The sequence below is a fragment of the Medicago sativa genome, chromosome 7 (genome assembly GCF_051527215.1).
Source record: "Medicago sativa cultivar Bolivia chromosome 7, Bolivia_mono, whole genome shotgun sequence".
Taxonomy (NCBI): Eukaryota; Viridiplantae; Streptophyta; class Magnoliopsida; order Fabales; family Fabaceae; genus Medicago; species Medicago sativa.
In genome coordinates, this window is record NC_140755.1 from 83,504,280 (window position 1) to 83,527,062 (window position 22,783).

Here is a 22,783-nt window from a genome sequence, read left to right on the forward strand (position 1 = left end):
AAGAGTTTAAGATAATTAGAAAAACTTTGTTTTAGTAGTGACTAAAACAACATGTAAATTATTTTTATAGGGACTAAAAAAGCTATTAAAATTAAGTAAGGACTAAACTTAGAAGTTCCAAATTTTATAGAAACCAAGAACATATTTAACCATTGAATTAATATTTACTCATTTGTCAACTCATCTAGCTTGGTTCAGTGTTGTTGATTTGAGACTTTAAAATGTTCTCGTTTTCAAGGTCATGTTCGTTTTTCCAACTCTTTATCGATCAAACCAGTTAAGTTATCAAGCATCTGGATATAATATAATACCCTTTATTCACAATGAACGACTTTATATTTTTTTAAAGTTTAGATGAGTTAGACTCATAGACTCGTCCAGGTCAGAGCAGATCTCAGGGCTTAGTGAACAAGCAGTTACAAAGCTACTTACAAACCACTCATCGAAAAGGTCCTCATATTAACAACGAAAGTTGAATCAACGATTTTGCATATGAGTCAACTCTTTATCAATTTAGTCAACCTTCCGACACTTAAATCCCAAAATAATCTATTTAATATTCATAAAATTTAATTCACTTCAAAACTATTAAAGTTCTTGATTTTACAAACACTTTTTAACATAAGAATATTAAAACTCATGCATACAAGTCACAGTTGATTATTTGAAAAATTCATAATAATGAAATTCCGCTTAACAAATTTGAAAACTATAACAGTTTTACAAGTTTGATTATTAGTACAAAGATAAAATAAAATATCACAACCTGATGTTACCTATCAGAGCGGGCCATTTTTATAATAACAAACGACACAAAATAGAGTCTTTAGAGAAGAAATCTACTTCAGTTTAAAACACTAAATACAACCTGCAGAAACTGCAAATTCGCAAATGCAAGGTTAAGACAGATAAACACAAACAATGAAATGTTGAGTTTCAAAAACATGTAATATTATAATATAAGTGAAAGGATAAACAAATTGAGATTGTATCACATCATAAACATAATATTCAAAACCTTTAAAAATTATAATATATATCAGCTCAATCCCATTAGGCACAAAATCATAACAATGTAACATTCAAAATCTTCACAAATAATATCACGGTTCAATCCAAATTAGTCACAACGAAACGGTCAGATAACAACAACATTTAAGACCTTCAAGCATGTATTATCATAAATTAATATGTACTCTTGTATCATCTTCTCAATTTGGAACTTTATCCCTTGACGCTCGTCTTTGGGTGACCATGTATGTCATGGTATTCATAGCAAAGCCTACAATCTACATTTGGCTTAGACCCCCTCTAACGAGGTAGATTAATAAGGTTGAAATCATAAGTGTTTTGAAAGATCCTCTGAGCTCTCTTTGTAAGTGGAGTGAAACAGGAAAACTACTTCGTTATTCTGTCTTTGTCTTTATTTTTATCATTGCAACCTCTTGTGCGATCCCGTTTGTTATTGGGGGAGATTTTATAGCCACCCCATCTTGCACATGCGATCTCCTCCCTGATAATTTATCATGTTGCTATTTTTTCATGGCCTACTAAGTGTATCAGATGGTCGAATTGTCAATGAATTAGCAAAGGGTTCTATTTTAAGACCTGACACCAATGCATGGAGTGCTACAACTGAGTTTTAATCGAGGACATGGGATGTACAACTGTTGAAAGGATTCATGATTGAGGTCAAGGATTCATGTGGTTTTTCCCTAAGTCCAACCAAGCATGTCGAACTCTTCTAAGTTATGCGACTTCAAGTGAAATGAGCCACGAACACTTCTGCCAACTACTTCCAAGGTTTTACAGACTTCATTGGAAGGTGCAAGAACCATAGGACGACGACTCTCTTTAAAATGTAAGGGAAAACATTGCATTTGATAACGTTAGAGGATCATTACATCTTCATTCTAGCGTTGAAGGAGCTCAGGTGCTCCTGTGGATCCATATTCCCATTATAATCTTCTTAGTTATAAGTTGTTCAAGCTTTGTGCTGAGGCGAGCACCTCAAATTCACTCATTGTTGGAGCTTGCTAACTATTTGGCCTAATTGCTCATTTATGAATGAGCTTTCTTGTTCGATGATCCATAAAATAATTGGGTTGAGCTTTTTAAGGTCATACCATTGTACCAACGAATCTAATTGGCTTAAATATGATTTTTGCCCCTGTAATATGGGCGTGTTTTGATTTTCGTCCTTGTAAAAAAAAAGTTTGAATTATGTCCCTGTAAATTTTTTTTTGTTTGAAAATGGTCCATGGCCCCACTATTCAGCTGAGTTGGCATGGTTTTGGTCACGTGGCAATTGCTGACTATGCAACTTTTGCCACGTGGCGCTGGCGTGGCGTGCCACATAATATTAAAATTATGAAAATTGTTTTTAAAATTAAAAAATATGAAAATAAATTTAACAAATTTAAAAAACAATTTAAAAATTCTGAAGATAAATTTTAAAATATTAAAATAATTTTCTGAATTTATTTTTTTGTATAATTTTCAAAATAAAATTAATTTTTTTGAATATTATATATTCTGAAATTTCTGAAAAAAATGATTTTTTTTTAAATTAGAATTTTCATAAAAGAATACGAAATTAGATTTTTTTTTTTAAATTATAACTTTTGAAAATATAATTGTCATTGTTTTAAAAAAAAATTAATATATAATTTTCAAATTAAAAAATCTATTTTTCGAAAATTTAATTTTCACTTTTTTTTTTCAAATTTTTTAATTCTAAAAGTTTTTTTTGTCAAAAAATTAAGTTTTCGAAAATTTTTATTTTTCAGATTTTTTTCGAAAATTTTTATGATTTTTAAATTTATTTTCATATTTTTTAAATTTAAATAAATAATTTTCAGAATTTTATTTTTATTTTTTGTTTACGTGGACCGCCATGTGGCAAAAGTTGCACATTCAGCAACTGCCACGTGGTGAATAACATGCCAAGTCAGCCATGAAGTGGGGCCAGGGACCAATTTCAAACAATTTTTTTTTTTACAGGGACGTAATTCAAACTTTTTTTTTACAGGGACGAAAATCAAAACACGCCCATATTACAGGGACGAAAATCATATTTAAACCAATCTAATTTTAAGCTCAATTTTGGCAAATTTGGTTCAAGAATCAAATTTAACAAATTAATTACTGAGCCAAGATTAAATACAATATTCAAATTGTTTTTAGTTAAAACACATGATTTATTTATAATATTTTTAGGGCTTATTTAAATTTATTTAAAATATTGGATTTCACAAGATAAATCACATAGTTCAAAAAAAAAAAAAAACTCTATTTTAAACAAATACTCTCTCCGTTCATAACAAGTGATTGTTTTGTAAAAAAATTATTGTCTCTAAGTAACAAACACATTTCACTTTTGAATGCAATATTAATTACTTTATTTAATTATAACTCAAATTGATTTTATTTTCATCACTCACAATTCAATATAATCCACTTTGCATTTATGATAACGGTGAATGCACAAATATCTAACAAGAACGCTTAAAACAATTTTTCTCTCTCTCATTCATTTATATATTTTTCTTAATATGTAAAAAATAAGCAAATAACTCGCTTAATTTGAGACCGAGTGAGTACATGTTTATTTTTATTTTGTTTACAAATAAACAAATACATTTTTTTTGAAGTTAAATAAACAAATACATGTTTAGTAAAATGTATCTTGATTAAAATTTTATATAGAAAACGAGAATGCATCGAAAATCTATTTATTGGAAGATGTTGAGAACACATGACTTTCAAGAACACACAAAATATGTGATCATAGAAGAACAATGAAGGAAGAGGATTCATTCCTTGGAAAAAGATGGATAAAAAAGAGTGTATTTTATAAAAAGAATAACACTTGAAGATCATCAATGATCGATGAGTAGAATAATTTGGGATATTTACCTTCCACTCTGCTGCTCCTAACTAAAAGTCTACAATTTCAAGGATTCACCTGCCAGTGAAATTTTGAACCCCTTCTTTTACCAGAGCAGAGGATTTCAAATGAAATGAATTCAAAAACTCTATTTTTACAGATTACAGGTTCAATACTTTATTTTATTTTCCCCATTCTTGATTAAGTACAAAAAAATTAATATATTTCATACATGTTTTGGGGACTTGTATTATTTATCTGGTTAATTTTACTGTTATTTTCCAATATTTGTCATTTTGAGAGGCATGTTCTTATTTACTGAATGCCTGCCTAGTACATGTGATTCTAACCCAGTTGGATGAAAATTTGTGGCCCAAAACATAACCAAAATCCTTTGTCGGGGTATAAATTGAGCTAACTTGGTGTAACTCCTGGTAGGATATATCAAGGACTTTCAAGCCTATGATCCCCATAGAGTGGGGAGGATAACTGTTGAACTACAAGGTATAATTAATGACTGCAAGGCCCTTACATACATACAAGACCTCAAGTCCGCAAGGACCTCCCCTAAAACTCCCACCTATAATTTGTGGGATTCGTATAGGCAGGGGTTTTGAAAACGGAGCATAGTCATGTGCAGTGCTATAGGCACGATTCAAACGGTTCTCTACTAGATTTATTATAAACCACGTCATTTTAGTCCTACTACTTGGCATGATGGTGAGAATATGGTTCAGAAAAAAAATAATGGAAAGGGTTCCTTTTGGTTCAATTAATCGAGAACCATGGACAGCTATAACCATTTTCATGTCAAAAAGTAATAACTACACCTGGATACAAGTTTTTGACATTAATTCATCTGATGCAATGTGCAAAGGTAAGTGAATTTGTCTTGCGTGAGAATCCAGATATTTCTAATTCTGGACAATATTGAAAGAATAATGATCAAAACCAAAATTTTGAAACTGGACCGACAATCTTGTTGGGTGAATGACTGTTGTTTAAGGCATGTGACTGATATTGATGTGTATGTGTCAATGTAGTTGGCCCAATGACTGTTGCGCAAGGCATGTGCCTCATACTGATGTTTATGTGTCAATGTTGTCTGGCTGAATAACTGTTGTGCAAGGCTTTTTTGTGACTCGTGTGCATGTGTCTCAAGTATATTTGTGTAAGTTTATATTTATTTTTCACACTCTTGTGTAAATCATTGATAGTTATTTGATCTCATGAATTATACAGATATATAGTGCACATTTATGATATGAGTATTTTTACCTATCTAGTTCCCAACAATACTACCAGTAGAATGTTTGCTTTGGCATTTACTAGCCTTACAAGTATCACGATCGTCCATTGAACTCTCCAACAAGTTAGGTTTAGTGTATGGTACCACACCTTGGTTGCATAGTTTTTCAAACACACACTTAGCTGGTTTGTGCCCCCACACTCTCGTAGGAGTAGCTTTAGGTTTAACAGACGGTACCACCATGGTTTAGTACTTAACCACAGGTTTGAATTGGTGTTTAGACTTGAAAAAGTAGGAAAAAAACCTTAATTCCTAAGCTAGGTATTGAGTTTGAGTTCTATTATATGAAAAAGATGCGGTTTGAAAGGAAGATTTAATTGAAGGTGGTCAGTCAAGTTCTTCAGATAGAGAGGAATCATCCACAAAAGTAATTGATACTTTTCACTGTTTTATGAATATCAAATTAGAAAAAAATTATAATAACCAATGAATATGCATAAATACTCGAACAATATAATAATAAATTAGAAGGGTTATTTTTGTCTATATTTTTTTTTATGGGATCAATTTTGCTGTTTTTTGTGGTACCAAATTAATTTTCGACTATACTATAAAATTGCGAGTAAATAAATAACATGTCACACTGCTGCTTCAATTGCCTGATTGGCCCAAATTTCAAAGGTCTAATTGTATTTTAATTTTTCACAAATGCTAATGAGTGTTATAACAACATTGCTTAACAAATCTAAATTCTAAAGAGGGAAGTTTTGGTGAGAAGTGTGTTTTTATTATGTTGAGAAGTGACATGTTTAAACTTTAAAGTTCAATGACTTATTTTCTTGTTTGACAACCTTAAACAATGTTACTGTTACTGGAACACTTGATAGCAAGACAAATTTTTTAATATTAATCTTCTATTTCTTAGGGTGAAGAGCTCTCAATGATTCAGAGTTCGATAGAGTTCGATCGAAAGGTTAACGAATATCGTTTTAATTTCAATATGCTTCAATGCTAATTTTAGAAACCCACAACACAACTTGGATTAATTTAACAAAGGGAAATGTTAACGAATATCGAGTGCCTCCAAACACTTTTTAAGGACAAAAAATGGTAAATATTTATAAAAATACGTGTATTTAATGTATTGAAAATCGAAATACAGAACTTGATAATTGATCATTTTAGAATACTTAAAGAGTAGGCAAAGACACTCGTTAACAAGATTATTTAACAAATAGTAAATGCTATTCAAATATCTTAAGCACCACAAAGAGTGATATGATCTCCTATTTTAATCTTAAGAAAAGTGTGATATATGATCGACAATTATTTTGAAGTAAAGTGACCTACCATTGCTAGGCTATAGCTCTGTAGTGATGTAGCTTCATAATTCTAGTACAGTACAATGAAAGAGGCTCAATAAATGGCCAGGAATGTTAGATAATCAAGATTAATACATGACTCTTTGAATGGCCAAAATTCAATCACTATAGAGCATCCAAATGCATCATTCAAATTAATGGTATTTTATTAGAGATAATGACAGAAACAGACCCTTGATAAAAATAAGAAAAATTAAATCACAGAGTTAACATATGAATGAAGTGACAATACAAGACTTGACCAAAAAAAAGTGACAATATAAGATGTTACTTTTGATCAAGTAATAATTACATAATTTTTTTTATGAAAACTTGTTTTGGATGCTTAATCAATGCTCTTAAGGCACTGGTTAGCATTCTCCTATATTTTTTCTTTAAAAATTGTCTTTTGCACCACCCTTTCATTACCCGACAGCTAACATCATGTTGGTCAAAAGTTGGAGTGTTCTTCTTTCCATCATGTCACATGGAAGAATCCTAATTATTGTGCTTACAGCATGGTCAAAGTGTAGCATAGTTGACCGAATTCGTTAATTTATGGTCCATGTTTTTTTTTGATGTATTTTATGGTCCATGTTTACGTATACAACACAAATATCTATACAATTTTCATTATTTGTACCAACAAAGAAATAAAATAAAGTAGTCTAGAAGATAAAAATTTCTCACAGAAATCTTTGAAGTGTTGATAACAAAAACAAGATTTTATCTTACATGCACAACACAGCTAAAAAATTTCAACCATGAGAAAAGAAAAACAATTGCATCACACCTATAATTTCCTATTGACAAAGGTAAAGAGGGGGAAAAAGAGAGGCCAAAATCACCAATTACATAGAAGCAACAGCTAAAAAACACTAGAATGAAAAAAGAATACAAAAAATTGGATTGAATTGAATCACTATAGTTGCTGCTAGAACAAAGCATGTTGAAGCAGAGAGAGAAGCAGTTCGTGATCTCAAAGATCAAACCTTACATAACAGTTCCGAAAGAGTCCTTCACTTGAGACCTTCTGAAATTCTGGCCTATACAACTAATGAAGTTTCCTGCATCAATGCATGAAAAATTCAATGAATCAGAGATCAAATTTTAGTTGAAGATTTAAAGTAACAACATGTATGTTCTCTTCCACTCGATATAAGTTCTCTCGACAAAACAAATTACAAGTATAAAATTTCTATTATCTTTAGTTTAACACGGCAAGAGCTTATATCCAACCTTTGATGTCAAGTTTGAAACGGCCATATTAAACTTCTCTCTAGTTTTAGTTCCAGCAACGTTTCCAGCCCTTGCCACCTTGCTAAATGCACCAGTTAACCATGTTGTTCCAGCAGTCACATATCTGCATGCACACATTTTATCAGCATTAACATTCAAAAATAATATACAACATAGGGTCAAATTAATACAGCCACAAGGTCCATGTATATGTGATGTATCATTTCTCACCTACTCCGGAAATATTGAAACATGACCATTGGCCTAATTGGTACGAAAAAAAATATTTTATGTTTCCAATTGTAGTTTTCATTTTAATTGTGAAACTCACTTTATTTCCTGTTTACAAAATGTGTGTAGAATCAGTGGAAAAAACAGTTGTCTCCACGATTTCATTTACAAATCTTTTAAAACAAGAAACCTGGTGAAAACAAGCGTTTTGCAATTAAAAATGAAAACAGGAAATGTTTTCTCCAACTAAATAGACCCCTAAATTTCATTTCGTCATCATTATATATTCCCAATTGAATAATACCACCAGACTGTAACAATTTAACATAAAATCATCATAATGCAGATGCTGCTTCTTTTTGTCATCATTATAATTGAATAATACTACTAAACCATAACAATTTAATATAAAATCATCATAATGCAGATGCTGCAATGAAGATAAGGTATCATATTCAACCCAAGTCCAAACCTGCTTGTTTTGACGGCTGATCCAGTATCATTCAACTTCCTCTCGGCTGCAAATATTGCTGCCATTGTTTTATCTGAAACATGTAGCCTCTGATCCACAGACTTCACTTTCTCATTCACCACGGAGAGTCCAACTGTCAATTTCTCTGTCAGTCCAACTCTCTTGTCAAAAGAACTGACCTTTGCAGATGCATTGGCAGTCAACTGATGCTTCTCATCAAATGCTTTAGCTTTGTTCACAGCGTCTTGTCTTATCGCCGATCCTTTTGCCAGCATAGTTGTAACCACATCCTGTGCTTTACTAAGATATACTCTTCCACCGGGTTTCTCCTCCTGAAAGAGATGTAGTACAGTAGACCATAAGCTCAATCGCAAAAACAGGAACAAAATCTGAATTGTTGTAGAAATCATGATCGTGGTTAACTGCTCATCAGGTAAACTGATCATGCAAAATTTTATATTTGTATTTTGGTTTTTACCTCAGTATTTGACGCGGCATCTTCAGGAGCAATATTTATAGCATATTCTACTACCCCCACTTCCTACATAAATTACTTTTGATAAGTGCTTATTTATATAAATATGCACACATTTAATTAAGAGCAATTGATATTTGGTACAGCTACCTGCATCTCACGGTTTGCCACATAGTTCTCGACTGGACTTATACTCACAATCTGATCTACTATTGTTGCTCCCTGATATATAGACAATAAAGCTTCAGACTCACGAGCAATTGACTCGATAATACTAATGAAACATATCCAAAAGAACATAGAATCATAGATAGGGGAAAATAGCTTTTGTTCTACTGTGAAAAGAAGTTAGACTCTAATCTGTAATTTTAAGAGCAAGAAATTTGTTCTACCAGATGAATATTAGCATAAAGCCTAATAAACTAAAACCCAAAGGAATTTATTTGTACTCGCAATCTAAACAAAATAAGCTGTAAAATGACATCTGGGACTAGATTCTTGAGAATTTCAATCTTAGTTTCCTTCAAAAGTTCTTACTTTCTGATTATCAAAATGATCAACTCAAATCCAATCTTAACTAAATGTTCATAACAAGTCAAAAGGATTCACTTAAGTGTCCAATTATCCATCACAAAATTGAAAATGGAACAACTTTTTAACATGTACAACAAACATAAATTATACACCAAATGAAAATTTGTACCCTTAGTCAATGTAGACATTTTCATAATGACCAAAACCTGGCTTAGATTACCTTCTGTTTTATGGGAGCTTCTCAATTGAGATAAGTAATCAATTCTTAACAAACAATGCTCTCTTATAAGTTTTGGTTGTGAAGAAGTCGGATAATAGAGCTTCTAAAACCGTTGACATGCAGAAAAACTATTGGTTACTTGAACACTCATAATCATAATAAGATTATTTCAACTTCATTTCCCTACAAGTTTTTATTCAAAATTTTACCCAAACCGACTCCAAAAATCAAACTTGACAATAGATAAGTTACCACAGCTCCACAAACAAACTTTTGAAAAGAAAAGAGACATTACCGATAACAATAACGCAATTTCAAGCGCTCTGGGATCTTTAAATGTCACAAATGCAGTCTTTGGTTTTCCATATTCTCTGCAACAAGCAAACACAACATGAGCAACCATCATGGATTTAACTTCTCTAACAAACACAAAAAAAGCGAGAAAGCTGCAAGTTTCAAGTGCTAAATTTAACCCACATATTGTTTTAAATTTCAATCCAAAACAATATGCAAGAATTTCAAGTGCTAAATTTACACTACACCCTACATATGTAACCCCCAACAAAAATTTCAAAACAAAAACCTAGTAACTGTCCCATTATGTTTTTGTTTATTTTATTTTGGATTAGTTAATACAATTTTGTACAATCAAAAATCAAAATTAAAAACACCCCATGATTTATTTGTGGTTTACAACCCTCCTCCAAATTTACCTTCAAGAACAAAAAACCTTAATTGGCACTAAAATTAAAAAACTAAAGGGGTATATCAAAATATAAAAAAAGTTGAATTTTTGAATTGAAATAACCAACCCAACGATCTGAATGTGTTCAATTTCACCAGAGAATGAGAAGAATTCATGAATCTCCCTCTCAGTAGCTAGATCTGAAAGTTGCTTCACTTGAACCGTCCTTGTCTGAAATATTCAAGAAAAGTGAGAGAAACCCAGAAAGAAAAAACCAAATTAAAGTCAAGTTAGAACAAGAAAAAACAAAAAAGATGTTTTTTTTTTTTTAACTCAATGAAGTTGAAGAGGTTTTAACCTGCATTATGATATGAGAGAGTTGAAGTGAATGAGTTTTGAAAGAAGAGTCGTTGAAGAGAAAAGGTTGTGTTCAGAAGAAAAAAGAGTTGCAGAGAGAGAGAGAGAGAGAGAGAGACAATGTATGACAAGGCAAGGAAAAGGAATAGGAATGTAATGATGATGGTACCTCGTTCGTTGTTAAAGACCAAAACATTGTTATTCATTTGTTACAATGCTTTGTTTACAGTTGCACACTCTACTGTATTTTCATAATTCCATATTTGTCCTTTTTCCTTTCCCAATTTTTTTATTTATTAATAAATAAAAAGGGAAATTTTTACTAGTTAACTAAAATATATTTTTCCTAAAAAAGTAAAATGTATTTGAAAAAAAAAAAAATATGAAATGGAGAGTCATATCTACTTGACTTTTTTTAGGGGTCTACTTGACTTCTTTTTTTCATGTATTTTTAAAGGATAGATATGATTTTTCTACAAGTATTCATCTACTTTTCTATTTACCCAATTATTTATCCTTTTAGTCAAGTAATAAATTTTTTAGAAGCTCTGGTAAGCTATGACTTGTAGTACGATTTTTTTAAGATAAATATGATTTTAAAATACTTTAATCTAATAAGTTAAAAAAAATTCAGGTCAAATTAGTCAGACCAATTTTCACATTGATTTTTGTACAAAAATAAATAAAATAGTAACGAAACATTGTTATTGACATGTTACAATGCTTGCCCAATGCAGTCACTCTACTGTAATTTCATAATTCCATATTTGTTCTCATAAATTCTACCTAACAAATATTCTTATTATTAATAAATTAAAAAGGAAATTTGTTACATTTTTTTTGCAAACAAGGAAAAATCTTACTGGTTAGCTAAAATGTATTTAAAAAATACAAAATGGAGAATAATGGTTTCCTCATTAAAAAGTAGGGATAGATTGAATCAAATTTTGTTTGGATCATATAATATATATCATTAAAATAATTAATCAATTTTTTATGGGAAGTGTTTTCCTAGGAAAATGAGAATAATGGTGCTCTGTCAAAAAAAATAATGGTGCTTGGATGGTATTGTAAAAAAAGAGAGTAAAAATATCAAATTTTGTTTGGATCATAATATATATCATTAAAATAATTAATCAATTTTTTATGGGAAGTGTTTTCCTAGGAAAATGAAAATAATGGTGCTCTTTCAAAAAAAATAAAAAAATAATGGTGCTTGGATGGTATTGTAAAAAAAGAGAGTAAAAATACTAGAAAAGAATGGTTCAATGGGAAAAAAACATGAAATTTTTTCAACGGAGAGAATTAAAATTTATGAAATGAATACTCAATTTTTTTAGAGAATCGGATGAATATTCAATTCATTCATATGATTATCGTCAAAAGGAATTTAAAATTATCTCAATGGTTCGTGACTATGATTCGGACCATCCACTGCGGTGTGGATCATACCATGAATTCATTTCAGTTTTCTATATTCAAATGTATTTTATAATATTTTTCATTTTTTTTATAGTCCAATAATTTGTTAGACCATGGATGAAATACTAAGCATCAATAAGATTAAATTGATGAGTTAAATGGATTTATTTAAGTCTACATGTCATAGTTCGATGACAAAAGTGGATGAACTTTGCATCTTCGATTGTTTGTGAGAATTTCAATAGTTATTTATCATTTTATCTATCTAATAAAAAAATATCTATTTGATCAACATTAATTGTCATAATTGTCGCATGAATAAGTGATTGGTACACAACTTTTTCAATTACTGAACTATTTTGTTTAAAATAATTTTTTTTTATAAAATGATATTTATTCGTTCAAATACAAATTTATGTTATTCAATATTGCTAAAAACGTAAAGTTGAATATTCGAACAAACTTACAATACTAAAGTTAATAATAAACAATGACAAATGCTTGGAAACAAATAAATATTTAAAGTGAATAAATATTTTGTGTTTTATGTTTTAAATACAAAACCATGTTTGTGTAAAAAAGTATATTATCCATATGGAGTGCTACACTAAGCTTTTGGTTTGAAATATACTCCCTCCGATCATTATTATAAGCAAATTTTGACTTTTTAGGTTCGTTCAATAAATGATGTATGTGATCTACAGTATAGATCACATACATCATTTATTGAATGAATCTAAAAAATTGAAATTTGCTTATAACAGTGACAAGAGAGATTATAATTGGGGTTGGGGGGGGGGGGGGGGGGGGGGTAGGAATGTAAAAAGACACATAAAAATGGGTGGCCATTGTTTAAGTCGCAAGTCATGATGATTCTGCTCGATCGCCGGATGGTTCATCGAACGTTTACCGGCATGCTTTGCTTCGTTATATATACACCTAAACCGACACATGTGCATATATTTGAAATTAATATTTTTTAAGCCAAAATATTATATTATTATTAATCTAATAAAAATAGTCGAAAAGGACAAAATCATGAGAGCTGTTTGGTTTGGCTTCTGAGAAGCAATTCTAGCCCAAAATCAATTCTCTACAGTGCCAAAAGCAATTCTAGCCAAAAACAACGTGTTTGGTTCAGCTTTTCAGAATTGCTTTTATCCTCCAAAAGCAATTCTCCATGAAGCTACAAATCCTAGCTTCTAGCTTTTCTAGAATCAATTCTCCTTGAACAACGTGTATAGGTTTGTATATTTTATTATTACAACATGTTATTTTACTTTATTGCCCTTTATCAATTCTCATTCTTTATCAATTCTCCTTTAACTATGTCTATTTTAGTAATTATACATTCAAAAGCAATTCTACATAATTGCATCCAAACATAAATCATTTTGTTTAATCAATTCTACATAATTGTATCCAAACATAAATCAATTCTCTCAGAATCAATTCTGTCAGAATCAATTCTATCAGAATCAATTCTATCAGAATCAATTATATTCAAAGCTGAACCAAACACACACTAGAACCAACACACATGAAAAAGAATCAAGTATGTCTAAATTTTTTATTCCGATTTAACCTCATGGATAGTTGTGATTTTAACTTTAATCCAGCACAATGAAAAGAATAATAGTAGTAGCTTTGTTCTGCATTATTAGTATTTAATGCTATGCATCACTCATTATTTTTTTTCCTGATTTGTTGTAGACCACAAATAATTCTTCTTCATTCTCCTACACGACTTTGCGAGGGTGTAAATGTGATTAGGATTTGTGTTTTGGATTGCCTAGAGAAAATAGTTCCAAGTGTATCAAAGTGGACTAATCTACTTTTCATTTCATTTGAAACATAATTGAAAAGCAATTCAAAAAGGGGAATTCGTCACTTTAGTCCTTGAATGGGAAAGGAATAGGCACTTTAGTCCCTGAATGCAGAGAAATTGCAAAACAGTCCCTGAATGTAGACTCTGTTGGTCAATTTCAGGGACTAAAGTGACTTAACAGAGTCTGAATTCAGGGACTAAATTGACCAACGAAGTCTGCATTCAGGGACTAAATTGACTAACCGAGTCTACATTCAGGGACTATTTTGCAATTTATCTGCATTCAGGGACTAAAGAGACGACTCATTCCCTATTCAGGGACTAAAGTGACTAATCTCCCAATTCAAAAACCTGTTTTTTTCTTTTTCAATACATGTACTTAAGAAGAGTCCAATAAGAAAATTCTGTTTTGTCCAATATTAATTTGAAGATGATTTTGTTTACCATAAATCATATATAGTAGCATCCATTGCACAACTTTCTTCAATATCAAATAATTCCACATGATTTTATTATTAGACAGGAAACAGAATGCATTATGCAACCCCAATCTAAGTCAACATGATTCTTTTTATTCAAAAAATAAATGTATCTCAATACATTCATAAACATAGACAAAATAGTATTCAAAAAAAATAACCATAAACAAAATAAATAATTACTGATAACAAAAGGGGTTAATTATTACTAGTAACAAGAAAATAAACTGCCCCTATTTATAATATCATACTGAACTACTCCAATTTCAAACAGCTATCAAATTTCTGTGAATAATTTTGAATAGCTTCTTTGGCAGTAGGGACCGGCGGGGAGCGGTCCATGGTGCATTTGAAGACGGTGCTGCTTCAGGGGCCAGTGTAGGTGAGGGCACCGGAGACCAAGTTATCTCCGATGTCTGCACAGTAGCAGCCCATGGTGCATTTGAAGGTGGTGCTGCTTCATGGGCCGGTGAGGGTGAGGGTACCGGAGACCAAGTTATGTCTGATGTCTGCACGCTAGCAGCCCATGGCACATTTGAAGGCGGTGCTGCTTCAGGGGCCGGCACAGGTGAGGGTGATGGGGAGGCTGAAGGTGAGGGTACTGGAGACCAACCAAACTTTGGTGGCTGCACGTTTATGAAAAGCTTTTGGCCAAGATTGCAGTGATGAGCAACACCTGAAATGTACCATCTTCTCCCATAGGTTGTCAATAAAATTGTATCATGTCCACTAGTTAACACTGGTGCTCTCCAAGGAATTGAGCAACTCTGGAAATCACTTCCATTCATTCTCACCACATTGTCCTTACCACCAACATAGTTGAATGCTGCAAGTTAAATTCAACATTTTATCACAAACTAGTTAGGGACGGACCCATAAATTTTATGTTGGGCGGCAAAATAAGCTTACATTTAAAAAGATAAATTAAGTTTGTGATTCACATTTATGTTTTTGTGCAAATGAAATTAGTATCAATTTTTAAGAAGGTTTTGTTTATTTAATTGCAATTCTTCTCTTTAAAAGAGTGGGCTCATGAGAAGATAATAAAATAGATACATGTTACTTGGTCATTACATCCAACTTCTATTGACTTTAATCTCTTTGGTCTACTTTTAGTCAAATAGATACATGTTACTTAGAATAGATTAGAAATCTATTAAAAAAAGTTGAGTAACCAATGAAAGTTAAATAAAAATGAAATTGATATGCTTAGTAACCAACGACAAAATTAAAGATACAGAAAGAATAAGAATGTAATAAGCTTACTAAGTGTGTCCCCGACACGAAAGACCTTGTTTGCAGCCCAATATTGGTAATCAACCCCTAATTTCCAACCACGTTCATCTCCAACTACAAAATCTTTTGCCATAGCTATGGTTGAGAAGATAGTAGCAGTGAGGGCAAAGAGAAAAAGAGCACGAGAAAGAGCCATAATATTGCTTGATCAATTCACTTTATGAGAAGTACTAATGTTGCTCTTTTTTTTCTTCTTTTGGTTAGATATGATTGACATTAAAAATAGAACATATATATAAGACTTATGTGGGGAGAAAGGAGAATGTTGCCATTGTTATATTTAATTTTGCTGTCACGGACGGCTATGGTCCGGCTTGATTACTAATTTTACCACTAACATTGTTTGGAGACTATAGGAAATAACGGTATGAAAACAATGTGTATAGGTTAAAAGATACAAGAATGTTCAATTGTTCAAATATATCCGTCTGACTAAATCCAACCACGTAAATTGACCCAAATGGCTATCAATTCGAATCACCCTGTTTATCCCAGAACAGAACAATAGTAGCTCCCATTCCTGAAGCTAAATATAAAAGGGAGGAACTTTTTTATTTTTATTTTATTTTATAATATTGTGTTTTTTTTTAAAAGATATTCCTCTCAACATCTTTGAAAGAAATTTAAATTAAGTACATATTTTTTCCGAATCACAATGTGCTTTCATAATTATTCAAAAGCTACAAAGTGTAGCTTGTGTAAAATTATGGTGGTCAACCGTAATTCTAACAAGTCCATTTTGATACCAAAAATATACTAACAAATTAATAACATTGACAAATGAAGAAGGAGAACCATGGAGTATAATAACATCTTGAATTGAAGAAGAGAAACTTTACTGATTGAGTCTATCACACTATCAAATCATCTAGACGTATAATTTCAAACGACAAAAAATTATACATATTGACTTTTTTTTCGAGTTTGTGAGTTGAAACTCGTGTTGGGATAGTAAACAAAATCCCCAAATATTGTCGAGCAACACCTTGAATTGATGAGGAGGAACATGCCTTATCGGCCCTATCACACTAAATGAAATAATAATGACATAATAACACCAAACAAAACTCTTTCGCTTTGTTTACGAGTTTGAAGAGGGGAGGTATGTGGGGAGAAGAGTAAAGAGAAAAATAGAGAATTCTTCGGATTTTGAGATAACATTTTTATATGGAACGATAAATAAATGCTTTTGTGTCCTTGTGTGTTTGAGTTTCCTGCATTATCCTTAGACGATCATTTTGATGAGGAAAGACGGATGGAGGGTTTAATTTGCATAAGTAATGCATTATTAGTATTTAATGTTTCATTCTTTGCTTTGTCTGATATATGAATTGTTGGACCAAAATGTGTAATTGAAAAGTTCTTAGAAGTCCCAGATAAGAGAGACTTCACACAAACATGGGTTTATATAGTGGAGGTATGCCTCATTGGAGTGTTATCCGAGGGTTACCCAATTTTGTATGCGGGAGATGACACAATCACATGACTATCACACGCACCGCTGTCCGGCTCGACATGGCCAGGTTTGGGCTATGTGGTGTTTTATTTTTCGTGGGCTATGCGTCGCTGTCAGGCTCGACAAGCCATTCAAAAACCTGTCGACTTTGCAGTACTAATAAGAAAGTTCTACTTTGTTCAATGCTAGTTTTAAGATAAATTTATTTACCATAAATCATAGTAACACCAGTACACAATTTTCTTTGATATCAAATAATTCAACATGATTTTATTATTAGACAGGAAAACAAATGCAACTCCAATCTAAGAAATTCAGGAAGAGCTATGAGCTCAGATTTGAAATAAAAACTAGGATTTTAGTAACTAGAAAAAATAGCCCCACTTTGAAACATGACACATGAACTAATCTAATCTCAAACAACTATCAGATTTCTGTGAATAATTTTGAATAGCTTCTTTGGCAGCAGGGATCGGCGCGGAGCGGTCCATGGTGCATTTGAAGGCGGTGGTGCTTCATGGGCCGGTGTAGGTGAGGGTGAGGGTACCGGAGACCAAGTTAACTCTGATGTCTTCACGCTAGCAGCCCATGGTGCATTTGAAGGCGGTTCTGCTTCAGGGGCCGGCACAGGTGAGGGTGAGGGGGAGGCCGAAGGTGAGGAGGGTGCTGGAGACCAACCATCTTGTTTTGGCAAAACATTTATGAAAAGCTTTTGTCCATTTTTGCAGTGATTGGCAACACCTGAAATGTACCATCTTCTCCCATAGGTTGTCAATGCAATTGTATCATGTCCACTTGTTAACACTGGTGCTCCCCAAGGAACTGAGCAACTCTGGAAATCACTTCCATTCACTCTCACCACATTGTCCTTCCAAGCAACATACTTGAATGCTGCAAGTAATTAAATTCAACATTTTATCACAATTTAATTATATTCCTAATTCGACAATACATATAAAACATCCATCTTATAAGAAGGGTCTGCCCTCACTTGTAAACTTATATTCGGACATTATCTTATTTTATGTTGGGCTCTCACACTTTTACTTATAAAAAAAATGTAATTGTTTTAGTTTCAAAATATTTAGCGACGAAATTAGAGATAAAGATTATGAGTAGAATGAGCTTACTGAGTGTGTCCCGGAGACGAAAGACCTTGTTTGCGGCCCAAGCTTGGTAATCAACCCCAAGTGTCCAACCATGTTCATCTCCAACTACAAAATCTCTTGCCACAGCCATGGTTGAGAAGATAGTGGCAATGAGAGCAAAGTGGAAAAGAGCACGAGAAAGAGCCATAATATATTTTGATCAATTGACTGTATTAAGCACTAAGATTGCTTTTTTTGTTTTGGTTAGATATGATTGACATTGAAAATGAACATATATATAAGACTTCTGAAGGGAGAATGTTGCCATTGTTATATTTTTTTGCTGTCACGGACGGCTATGGTCCGGCTTGATTAATATTATATCATTAATTAACTAGTTTGGAAACTATAGGAAATAACGTAATATAAACAATATAAAAGATATAAGGATGTTTCATTCTTGTTCAAATATGAATCTGATCTTGAAACATCTCAAATGTTGATCAAATTAATATGTATTTTTTTTTAATCCTATGGCTATAAAGGACTAATATAATTTTTACTGCAATATTTGAAATTTTTAGCATCAAATCAATACTTTATAGTTTTTCGAGACTATGCTTGAGTTAACGATGGTAAAAGTTAATATTCTCAAATTTAAAACATAAGAATAGTACTCCTCCTTCTGTCCCTTATTATAAGCTCGATAGTGGCACTCAAATCTAAAAACATTACCAAGTACTCCTCAAAATGGGAGGTCTATATTTTGCCTTATACTATTTGTGTGAAAAGTCTATTAATATCATACATCTAGATTAGAGTTTGAATTAGTCAAGTACAATATTCCTCATGGCAGATCTTTTCTTGAGACATCAAAAAGAATGTATTCATTCATGTAACTGTTAAATCAAAACATACAAGATGAAATATCCTACATCATCAGCTCAAACATTTTGAATTTCTGTTCCAAGACAGGTATCTTGGATCTCCAAGGGGTCTGCATACACACACACAACAATATAAACAATGTCAACTAAAAATATTTTCACCCATAAAAGTAATGACAAAAAAACCATAATGTATTAAGATGATGTAGAATGTATAGTTTTTCCTCACCTTGGCTTCATCACATACATAAGTAGGAAAACTAGAGAGTACACCAAGGAAAGTCCACCAATGAGAATATATGCAATCCCCAACAAGTCATTTTTTCCACCAATCCAAGTTGTGGTTGACAGAATCACACTCTTTTTTCCTCCAAATTGATATGTATTATAATTGTTCTCTATTACCACCGTTATTTCATCGTTAGCTTCAAGGTCGACTTCAATCTTCCCGTATAATTTTCTGAATGTAGGCAGTGCTGCTGTTCTCATCCAAACAATCAGATCCTCTTGTTCACTCAACTGTCTCATTCCACATCAACACAATCAAGATTAATTTTCTCAAAATGTCCAAGGAATTTTGTCAAAACATAATTAAAATGGTTTAAATATGTTTCTAGTCCTCGCAAATTTAGAGGAAACCCTCGTATCTGTACGGAGTAAAATTGTATTTAACACGACAAAGATTATCCAGTAACGAAGATATATAAATATATACTTACAGGTATGCTCTCATTAAGTCTAGCACCCCCAATCAAACCTCCAGTCTGAAAATTTTTAGGATAAACATCAGACCCAAATTTGGCCTTTTGGTCACTTTTCCATGCTATATTCTTTTTGTTAATGACCAAGTCCTTATTATTGTTTGAAAATCTGTATGTGTCATTGAATAGACTCCATGCAGCAAGGCCACAAGGAACAATTGGCTGATGACCATTTGCAGTATAGTCTTCAGGATAGCATTTGCCTACTTCATTCTCATCTGCCTTACTCCTCAATTGTTTAGAATCTCTGCTTTTAACATAACTGCAATCAAATACCATCCAAAATCCAGCACAATTAGTAATCAGAAAGTAACACAAAAAAGCATAAATTATTTCTGTTTTAATTACACGTACTGGCGATGATTCTGGTAAAAGTTACTAAGCTGATAATACACATAGATTGGAGCTTTCATTTTATTCTTAACCTGCAAAATTTCACAGAAATTAGTTCTCAAAAGTAGCGCTTAAATCGTTATCATTATCATATCAAATAAAGGAGTTATACTAACAGTCAATTTCCTAGTGCAAGTTTTGCTGATCCTATTGTCATTTATATATGTCATTGCATCGTCTTTATAAGTAGATGGAAGACATTGATCATCGTATCGGAGCGGAACTTCCACAACCTGCATCAGAAATTCTTGTTCAATTTCAATTTACAATCAGTTCGTTCATTACACAAATTCCATTTGATATAATGTAGGTAGAAAATTTAATTTATTACTTGTTCCGAAGCAAACAATGAAGCAACCCCAATAGGAATGAATACAAGTCCTATAAATGTAAATATTCCAATGACCTGGAGAGAAAAATCAGAACAAATGATAAAAAAGTTACACCTAAAAGTGTAGACAAAGATTAATTAATGTTGCATAACTATGTATGAATTTGTTGTAAAACTAAACCATGATGTTATGTTTGAAGATATACCCATCCAGGTGTTAGAATTGGTTGCCATGCATGAAGTTCTTGCTGGGAGAATCTAGAATCTACCATCAATAAAACAAACCATGAGCACAAATAGGAAAAATAGAGAGAAAGACACTAATTATTAACAAAAGAAATATGAGAAATTGAATTTAGGCCTTATTTTGGTATATAATTGAGATTTTAAAAAAATTGAAATAATAACAAGATGGAAATGTGAGATTTCGTCCATGCGGCGATAGTTTACTCATAACTTCAATGGACAAAGTTCAAATTTTATCCGAGACATAAATATATTAGTCAAGGTTTTAAAAAACGGTCCGTTACGGCAAAAACGGCCGTTACAAAACGGTATCGGCAGCCACCATGACCGTTTTTGGACCTTTTAACGGTGAGAACGAAAATCACAGGAAAAACGCCGTTACGGCCGTTACAGAAGCCGTTACAGCCGCGAAACGCCGTTACGGCCGCGAAAACGCCGTTACGGACGCGAAAACGCCATTACAGACTTAAAAAGAGAAATTTGTATATGAGAAAAGGAATTGAATCTCAGATTAAAAAAAGCACAAGAATACAAGAACAGAAGAAGAAGGAATCTGAAACTCAATTCATTCACTCTCAATTAAACCTTTCTCAGACACAAATCAATTACTTACTTCTATTCTCTTCTCTTGTGGTGGTAGTAACTATTACTAACATACAGTGGTGGTGGTGACAAACAAACATGCTTCTCTTGGGTTGTTATTCTTCTGGTGTTGTGTGATTCCTTCCTGCTTGCCGATTCTGGTTTCTTGCTTCATTCAGTTTTCCAATTTCCAATTTCCAATTTCCTTGCCGATTCATATATTTATTTATTAAACTCAAATAAAAAAAAAGTGTGCATTCATCTCTTATTTATTAAGTTTAACGTAATTTTATATTGACACTCTCAATACAACCATTTCATTTGAGTATTTAGGTAACAAATATTAGATGAAATTTTAGAGAAAAAATTGGGACTTTGATGTTATAATTATGGGAAAAAGTATTAATCTAAGTTATTATACATTATATGATAATATAAATCGTTTTAATAGGTTTTGTGAAAGGTTTTGATTAATTCACACCGCGAAGACCGTTATTTGTATCGCAGCGTCCGTTACAGCCGAAATCGCGACAACCTTAACGCGACCGCAATCGCGACCGCGACCGTTTTTTAGAACCTTGATATTAGTGTCATTTTATATAATAATTTCGCATTTCTCCAAATTAAAACCCTACATGGAAATTAGAACCCTAAAAAATAAAACCCTACATGGAAACTAAATATATATTGATAAATAAATAAAAGGATTTGAGTTTGAGGGAAGAAATATTTACAATTTGGTTTCCTGGAAACATTCTTGGATTGTATATCTAAGACAGCAACAAAACTGGATGAATGTTCCATAGACGTAACAAAGAAACTCAATGTAACTGAAGTTGAAAAGACAAAGCAATTAAAAGAATCAATGTGGTTAAAAAGAAAACGCAAAATAAGATATATATTTTTTTGGAATAATGAAGATGATATAAAAACAAAAAACTTGACCTTAGTTGTTCCTCTATCTCTTTCACTATATTTACATTCCTTACATCTGTCTATGTGAAAAGGAAATTTGGTGACAGGTTTTAATGTCAAAGCACCAAGCAACACATTTTGGCTGTCACATTTATAAGTTGGTTTTGAGAATAATCCAACTGAAAGGTGCTTTTCAACTAACAGTCATCAAACAATATCATCTTAACTACCTCGTCCTAAAAGTGAAGGACCACCATGCACTTGTAGGACCTATCTAAGGATTCAAGGGCAATTGGCCCCACAAAAGCATGTTTTTTCAATCAAAAATTTTTTGTTGTAAAATTATATTTCGCAAAGATGGTCGATCATTTATAACCTTGTTCTAAA

At 32.1% G+C, this 22,783-nt stretch overlaps 4 protein-coding genes across 4 annotated transcripts; all 4 read right to left on the minus strand.

The window, feature by feature from the left end:
- Positions 1–7,153: 7,153 nt before the first annotated feature.
- LOC146909374 (RNA binding (RRM/RBD/RNP motifs) family protein) lies at positions 7,154–10,865 on the minus strand. Its single transcript, XM_085731173.1, has 8 exons — positions 10,714–10,865; positions 10,483–10,586; positions 9,966–10,041; positions 9,067–9,138; positions 8,920–8,982; positions 8,442–8,773; positions 7,739–7,862; positions 7,154–7,566 (listed from the first exon to the last, which is right to left on the minus strand). The coding sequence occupies exons 1-8, from the start codon at positions 10,717–10,719 to the stop codon at positions 7,546–7,548; spliced, it is 798 nt and encodes a 265-aa protein (XP_085587299.1). The 5' UTR covers positions 10,720–10,865; the 3' UTR covers positions 7,154–7,545.
- A 3,700-nt stretch (positions 10,866–14,565) lies between these two features.
- Positions 14,566–15,873, minus strand: LOC146909375 (blue copper protein 1a-like). The gene is made up of 2 exons (XM_085731174.1): positions 15,708–15,873; positions 14,566–15,267 (listed from the first exon to the last, which is right to left on the minus strand). The coding sequence occupies exons 1-2, from the start codon at positions 15,871–15,873 to the stop codon at positions 14,708–14,710; spliced, it is 726 nt and encodes a 241-aa protein (XP_085587300.1). The 3' UTR covers positions 14,566–14,707.
- A 1,633-nt stretch (positions 15,874–17,506) lies between these two features.
- Positions 17,507–18,601, minus strand: LOC146909376 (blue copper protein 1a-like). Its single transcript, XM_085731175.1, has 2 exons — positions 18,324–18,601; positions 17,507–18,084 (listed from the first exon to the last, which is right to left on the minus strand). The coding sequence occupies exons 1-2, from the start codon at positions 18,487–18,489 to the stop codon at positions 17,609–17,611; spliced, it is 642 nt and encodes a 213-aa protein (XP_085587301.1). The 5' UTR covers positions 18,490–18,601; the 3' UTR covers positions 17,507–17,608.
- A 411-nt stretch (positions 18,602–19,012) lies between these two features.
- Positions 19,013–22,519, minus strand: LOC146909377 (ALA-interacting subunit 3-like). Its single transcript, XM_085731171.1, has 9 exons — positions 22,427–22,519; positions 22,216–22,311; positions 20,860–20,918; positions 20,654–20,728; positions 20,439–20,555; positions 20,284–20,354; positions 19,888–20,191; positions 19,398–19,687; positions 19,013–19,278 (listed from the first exon to the last, which is right to left on the minus strand). Exons 2-9 carry the CDS (start codon positions 22,283–22,285, stop codon positions 19,221–19,223), a joined length of 1,044 nt encoding a protein of 347 aa, XP_085587297.1. The 5' UTR covers positions 22,286–22,311; positions 22,427–22,519; the 3' UTR covers positions 19,013–19,220.
- Between the last annotated feature and the right edge of the window lie 264 nt (positions 22,520–22,783).